Here is an 8,028-nt window from a genome sequence, read left to right on the forward strand (position 1 = left end):
AGCTTCATGAGCATCGTGCAGCGATTGAGTTTCAACAAGCTGGGATAGAGACGAAACCAGGGGAGTATCTACAGTTTCTAGAGCAGCTTCAGTACTATAACAATGATCATCAGCAGCAACAACAACAACCAAACAGTCTTCTTCAGCTTGCTACACTTCCTTCAGAGATTGATCCAAACTACCATCTCCAGCTAGCTCAGCCTAACCTTCAAAACGATCCAGCTCCCAAAGAGTGATTAATCTAATCCTCAATACACATCTTCTCTTTTTCTTTATGGGGACAACTTAATGAACTTTTATTAATTACCTATATTTTGATGTTAGCCAATGCCTTCTTTTGTTGTCTGTTTTGTGTGGTCAAAAAACCTTGTCTGAAGTACAATTTACTTGTGAAGCACAGTGGTCTTTGGTTATAATTTTTATTCATCATTATCATACATATATAGTATGTGTTCCAAACTATATATGTTTGTAAACGCATGTGTTCCTAACTATATATGTTTGTGAATGTAAATTTAGATGACCAGGTCAGCTCAACGTACGTACTGTTATAGTATATCATAAATTTTATCTGATCGGTTAAAAGACAGAGTGAAAAAGATAAAGTTGAGCAAAACTATTCTTAGATTTCGCAGCAAAAAAAAAAAAAAAAATTAAAAAAATCTGCAGCTCAGAATTATATATATATAGTTTGACTGTAAATAGATTATACGGATTTAGATAGAGTGGATCATAATGCCCGAAAGTAACTCTTATAAATTCTCAGCCAAGATTGAAAAAAAAAGTTCCAACAATTCTTGGAAGAACGATCTTACGGAGGCTTGCAAGAACGATCAAGAAGCCAAGAAACAAGTTTCAGAACAAGAAACTTGTTGTTCTTCTTCTTCCTCATCATCACGTTGTATTCATTACAACGAGATAAGACTTGAATTCTTGATCGCCCCAACAACCATCATCATCATCATCTAAAGCCCAAAAACAAAGTTACGGATCGTCTAAAACAATATGGCAGGAGGAGCTTTTTTAGGAGATAGTGGCCATGGAAGAGACTACAAAGAAGGCCGTGTAACCGCCTTTGTTGTGATTACCTGCATTGTAGCTGCAATGGGTGGTCTCCTATTCGGTTACGACATTGGTATCTCAGGTTTGTTTCTTGCCTCCCAAGTAAACCTGTTTTCTCCTCTCTATCCATTCTCTATGATTTTTCTCAATGTATTCCATTTCCAGGAGGAGTGACATCAATGGAGGAGTTTCTAAGGAGATTCTTCCCTGACGTGGTTCGTCAAATGCGGAAACAAAGAGGGCGTGAAACAGAGTACTGCAAATACGACAACGAGCTTCTAACTCTCTTCACCTCTTCTCTTTACCTCGCTGCTCTATTTGCGTCTTTTCTTGCTTCAACTATCACAAGGCTTTTCGGCCGGAAGGTTTCGATGACGATCGGGAGTCTCACTTTTCTCGCCGGAGCTCTTCTCAATGGTTTCGCTATCAGCCTCGAGATGTTGATCATCGGGAGGTTATTTCTCGGTGTAGGTGTCGGATTCGCTAACCAATCTGTTCCTCTTTACCTCTCTGAGATGGCTCCTGCTAAGATTAGAGGAGCTCTCAACAATTTTTTCCAACTAGCAATCACTATTGGGATCTTAGCCGCGAACCTTGTCAACTACGCAACCCCAAAGCTCAAGAACGGGATCGGATGGAGACTCTCTCTCGGTTTAGCTGGAGTTCCTGCAGTTATGATGCTTTTCGGATGCTTCTTCTTGCCAGATACGCCAAACTCAATCCTTGTACGTGGGAACAAAGAAAAGGCTAAGGAGATGCTTCAGAAGATCAGAGGAACCATGGAGGTGGAGCATGAGTTTAATGATCTTTGCAACGCGAGTGAGTCGGCCAAGGGAGTTAAGCATCAATTCACGAACATAATGAAAGCTCGTTATCGACCACAGCTCACGTTATGTACCTTCATCCCGTTCTTCCAGCAGCTAACCGGGATCAACGTCATTATGTTCTACGCACCTGTTCTGTTTAAGACCATCGGTTTTGGAAGTGACGCCTCTCTTATATCCGCGGTCATCACCGGTCTCGTCAATGTACTCTCCACCATTGTCTCCATCTACTCCGTCGACAGATTCGGACGCAGAGTTTTGTTTTTTGGAGGCGGTATTCAGATGATCTTGACGCAGGTGCGTACAAGCACCAAAAACATCGAAAGTGCTCTGTTTTGGAAAACAGAGCACTCTGCTTTTCAAAAAACATATTAAAGTAACAATGATTTGATTTGTTTTCCTTTGGTTTCAGGTCGCGGTTGGGTCGATGATCGGATGGAGATTTGGACTTAACGGGGAAGGAACGTTATCAAAGATTGATGCGGATATAATCTTGGCACTGATCTGTCTCTACGTGGCCGGTTTCGCGTGGTCGTGGGGACCCTTGGGGTGGTTAGTGCCGAGTGAGATATGTCCATTGGAGATTAGGTCGGCAGGACAATCGTTAAACGTCTCGGTGAACATGTTCTTCACTTTCTTCATTGGACAATTCTTCTTGACGATGCTTTGCCACATGAAGTTTGGTCTGTTCTTCTTCTTCGCAGTCATGGTCTTAATCATGACCATTTTTATTTACTTCTTGTTGCCGGAGACAAAAGGAGTTCCGATTGAGGAGATGGGGAGAGTGTGGAAGGAACATAGATACTGGGGGAAGTATATTGATGATGATGATGATGATGGCGATGATGTTGATGATGATGCTCATGTTTTTTAGTTGATGAGCTTTTGATCAGATATTTGGAATTTAAAGATTTGGTAGGATTTTTAAAAACTTCTTGATGCCAAAACGCTTATTGGATTGTAAATGTAGCTATTGTTACTCCACAGCCTTTGTGTTGGATTGGGTTTCAAGTTTAAAGGTACACCCTGACCATTTTTTTAATAAAAATGCCGACATGAGGACACATCGCTCATGATTGCATATTTTGCATTGTATTAGAGAGGGTACGACGAGTATGACAATAATTAAAACAAATAATTTTTAGTGTTCGGTGCATAAGTCATAAATAAATTATTTGTCACAACGATATATAAGAAAAATATCTCAACGAGGGGACGAGACTAATGACATAAGCAAATCTTGCGTATCTGCCAAGTGGACTAATCCACTTATTTTTAATGTCAAAATCAAGCACAATGACCCATTAATGTTCGTTAATACATATATACTAGCTAGTAATCCATGCTACAGCACAGACCAAAATGTTTATTATAACTTGAAATTATAATACTGTATTAGTTTTTTCAGATTATTTCGCCGTTTACAATCTTTCTCAAATTACTATGTAGTTATTTATTATATTTGATTGCAATGAGCACGATATTGATTCTGACACATACTACCTTCCATTCCTTTATTATTACACCTCTGGCCTCTATCCTCTCCTCCAGAAACCCTTCACCCTTTGGTACTGTAACCAAACTGTATTAGGTGTAGTCTTATTCTTTTGTTTATATAAATGTGTATATATAATTATAGTTTCTTCAATCTAAAAACTTTGGAAAGTAGGTTTTGTAAATATTTATAACGTATATAGCGACTGTACTAAATTATTCAGGTTCTCTAATACTATAAATATATATTATAACAATTATATTATAATTGTAATTAATATAATAGTAGAAATTGGAATATAATAAAGATGTGAAATAAATTAAATAAACAAAATTCAATATGTCTATATCATATAAAACGAATTTGGTGGAGTACATAAGTAATCAGATTTTTGAAATTTATTTGATGGATGAAAATATAAAAGAAAACCTGCAAAAAAAAAAATATATATATGATAAAAGAATTTAAACGACGAACACTATTATACATTTTGAAATAATAGAGACAGAGTTAAAACAGAATCTTACGAAGGTATGCATAAAGATAGATCAAATGTTTTGGAAAAGCTCTTTGAAGACGACATTTCTTGTTTTCTTTTGAGGTTTTCCTTTTGGGTTAGTAATGAGAATTTTCAATCCTGATTTACTGCTTACACGGGACATAGCTACATATAGCTGGCCATGAGATAAAACAGGTCTAGACTAGTATAAACTAACATTTGAGAGAGACTGACCTTGACTTTTGTTGATAGTCATTGCGAAAGCAACGTTTATAGGAAATTGTCTACGTCTCATTTTGAAAGGCAAACGGGTATCTGATGGTATTAATACCATTCTTGGTAAAAGAACAATTTTACCAACTCTCGTACCAGTGATTATTCTTGCTTGTATAACATGATCAGCCATTTGTGTAATCTGTAGTCTTGTTCCATTCATTAGGCCTCCATGAGCATCAATATTGCGTAGCAACATTACTGGACAACCAATTTTCAAACGAAGAGCATGGTTTGGTACTCCAGAAATCCTAACTGAGTTTAGGAAATCAGGGCTATATGCAGGAGTGTCTTTATTCCTTTTATCTGCAGGATCAATACTATCTGAACTTAAGTANTAAAACAGGTCTAGACTAGTATAAACTAACATTTGAGAGAGACTGACCTTGACTTTTGTTGATAGTCATTGCGAAAGCAACGTTTATAGGAAATTGTCTACGTCTCATTTTGAAAGGCAAACGGGTATCTGATGGTATTAATACCATTCTTGGTAAAAGAACAATTTTACCAACTCTCGTACCAGTGATTATTCTTGCTTGTATAACATGATCAGCCATTTGTGTAATCTGTAGTCTTGTTCCATTCATTAGACCTCCATGAGCATCAATATTGCGTAGCAACATTACTGGACAACCAATTTTCAAACGAAGAGCATGGTTTGGTACTCCAGAAATCCTAACTGAGTTTAGGAAATCAGGGCTATATGCAGGAGTGTCTTTATTCCTTTTATCTGCAGGATCAATACTATCTGAACTTAAGTAAACTATTTCCTCACCTGTTAAACAATCAACGATTAAAACAAAACTATGAATAATTTTAATTAAAAACTTGGAGAAACCTCATACAATATATAGTATATAGAGAATATTAGCAGAAAACTTAAACTAACCTTCTAATATGGATATCATGTGGTCATTTATAGTGTTGACATCATCATTCGTAGGACATAAAATAGCTCTGCTTTGAAAATAGCTGGCATCCTTTGCAGTATGTAACGAATTACCATATACTGCATTAATGATCGATTCAATTGGAGAGTTTACTTCTGTGACCAGCAATTCTTCAGGGATGTCAATATCAACAACTCCATCATTTGACTCATTAAGTCTTCCTTCTCCAACGTCAAGAATCCATTTCGAGAACTCTTCAATCTCTCTGGCTTGATTTGGAGTTATGTTTTGCAGCAACCTCATATTTCTTGTTAGCCTTAAAACTTTACAATTATTCCAAAGGTAAGAAGAGTTGATCGATGAGTTAACTATTTGCTCTCGACTAGCACCAACAATAATAGGAAGTATCTGACGGAAATCACCACCAAAAATAATGACCTTACCCCCAAAAGGTTTATCTTCTGGATCACGCATTATATCTTTCAAACTTCTATCTAAAGTCTCAAAGCAGTATTTACTCATCATTGGAGCTTCGTCCCAAATGATCAACTTCGCTTCTTGGACTAATTCACCTAAATCAGAAGACCTTGACATTCTGCACATTGACGTTTCATGAACTTCAAGAGGTATGACAAACCTTGAATGAGCTGTTCTGCCACCTTCTAACAAAAGAGAGGCTATACAGCTAGATGCAGTATACAAAACTATTTCACCCCTGATCCTTACAGCTGCAGATAGAACTTTTCAAAGAAATGTTTTACCAGTTCCACCAAAACCATATAAGAAAAATACTCTACCTTTATCTTTGAAAACAGAGTCTATGATCTCATCATATATTTAACCATATTTAAGCATATTTAACAACTCCGTAAGCATATTTAACCACTCCAGATGCTTCTTTTTTAAATCAGTTTGATTGATGAATCTCCGTTCATCAGCTATTAACTGGTTCAAAACCGGAATATTATCATTCTGTAGTTGGGGCAGAGTTTTGAAAGACTCAAGTGAAGAACCATTTCTTTTCAACTGTTTGTTTATCTCTTGTAGACAAAATATTTTCCTTTCTTCATCAGTCAATTGAAGCTCTGTTAAATGAAATTTGTTAATTTATATACTACATATAACATATTAAAAAAAACAATGTATCTATATAAGATAGTTTAAGTAATGAACCTGGTCGCTTTAATTCTTTTCTTTTGCGCCTTAATATGTCCTCAGATAACATCTCCCTAGTTTCTTCCCATACAATATGAAGAGTAATTAAAACGGCTGAGAGAAGCATCCTGACAAACATTTTACGAACGAACTTTGGAGAACACATGAAATTTGCTTCTTTGATACCTTCAATATATTCTTTGTCATCATTTAACAACCCAAGAGCGTAACATGCTTCACGATACGTTTTGTGTACAACAACATTCACAGTTTTAATGTGATCAAAACTGGTAGGACCTCTGATGGAATTGAGGCGTATCCTCAAATGATATGCATCATCTATGGTTGGAGGCACGTAGTTAATTCTCCCTATAGCGAATGCTCTTGTTTTTCTCCTGAAAAAACATTTCTCCTTTCCATCCCAAATAAACTTGCTTAGTATTTCTTCGTATAATAACTTTCTTGCATCTTCATCACGCTTATTAAGTTCAAATAAAGCAAGAAACTGAGATTCATCAAGAGAGTCACGATCCATGACATTCTGTGTAGACTCACCTTCTCGGTAATAAATAGGTTGTTTGCCTTCTTCATGGAAAGTGAGTGGCACAACAGCAGTTTGCCTATAATGTATTTGGTAAGCTAAAATCCTCCATATAGCTTCACATGCAGATACATATCTGAATAAGGGTTTAAATTGCTGATTTAGAATGAATAATATAAACAGAAACTGAAATTTTAAACAACAATTTATTTACCTGCCATCAAAGTAATCTTGTATTTCGTCTTTTGATGATGAAGTATTTTCATTTTGGAGATTCTTGTGACCTTCTTCATTAACTTTTTTTTATTAGGTTCAACAATGACACCAACTCGATATTACCTTTGTGAACATACTTAAATAAGTACTTCACTGAACCTGTTTGGTTGCACCACTCCACATTAATATGAGCATGATATTTAAGCGACAAAGTCCGATTGTAAGGGACAACATATTGGTTATCACATTTGAAGCTATTCTTCTCGATAAAACGCCCATCCTTTCTTCTTCTATAAACCGGGTAACCTTCCTTGTCAATGCTGGTGGTTTTAACATTCTGTTTTGGGTAAAGTTTTGAACAACTACCTTCTTCCATGCAAGGAGATGATGGGTTAGCACTACCACATGGACCATGAATCATACATTCTGATATTATATTGTAGAGTTCTGGATCTTTTTCCTTGTCTGGAATTTCAGCACAAATCAACTTGTCAATTTCGTCTGCAGTAGGGAACTTGGATTTGGGATCCATCCATATGATAATATGAGCATGCGGAAGACCCCTCTTTTGAAACTCTACAATGTACATAGCTGCACAATAATAGTAGGGATTATATATATATATATATAATGTTATAAAAGAAAGAGAAATAGTCTTATTAATGAAAATGAAGAAGGTAAATAATTTAAACCTGAAACTGTTTTCCCAAAAATATGTTTCATTGTGATGTCATCCATTAGATTCTCAAGCTTGAGCTTGAATATTTTGCANTGATGATGAAGTATTTTCATTTTGGAGATTCTTGTGACCTTCTTCATTAACTTTTTTTTATTAGGTTCAACAATGACACCAACTCGATATTACCTTTGTGAACATACTTAAATAAGTACTTCACTGAACCTGTTTGGTTGCACCACTCCACATTAATATGAGCATGATATTTAAGCGACAAAGTCCGATTGTAAGGGACAACATATTGGTTATCACATTTGAAGCTATTCTTCTCGATAAAACGCCCATCCTTTCTTCTTCTATAAACCGGGTAACCTTCCTTGTCAATGCTGGTGGTTTT

General features: G+C 36.2%; 1 protein-coding gene across 1 annotated transcript; it reads left to right on the forward strand.

Moving 5' to 3' along the window:
- On the forward strand, positions 778-3,000 carry LOC104770681 (sugar transport protein 11). Its single transcript, XM_010495143.2, has 3 exons — positions 778-1,144; positions 1,228-2,183; positions 2,299-3,000. Exons 1-3 carry the CDS (start codon positions 1,006-1,008, stop codon positions 2,758-2,760), a joined length of 1,557 nt encoding a protein of 518 aa, XP_010493445.1. The 5' UTR covers positions 778-1,005; the 3' UTR covers positions 2,761-3,000.

The sequence above is a fragment of the Camelina sativa genome, chromosome 20, assembly GCF_000633955.1.
Source record: "Camelina sativa cultivar DH55 chromosome 20, Cs, whole genome shotgun sequence".
Lineage (NCBI taxonomy): Eukaryota > Viridiplantae > Streptophyta > Magnoliopsida > Brassicales > Brassicaceae > Camelina > Camelina sativa.

Bases quoted from the DNA above. Each gene is read 5' to 3' on its own strand.
- LOC104770681 (XM_010495143.2), top strand. From the start codon at position 1,006: ATGGCAGGAGGAGCTTTTTTAGGAGATAGTGGCCATGGAAGAGACTAC. The intron at 1,145-1,227 runs GTTTGTTTCTTG...TTCCATTTCCAG, and splicing joins TTACGACATTGGTATCTCAG to GAGGAGTGACATCAATGGAG. The intron at 2,184-2,298 runs GTGCGTACAAGC...CTTTGGTTTCAG, and splicing joins TTCAGATGATCTTGACGCAG to GTCGCGGTTGGGTCGATGAT.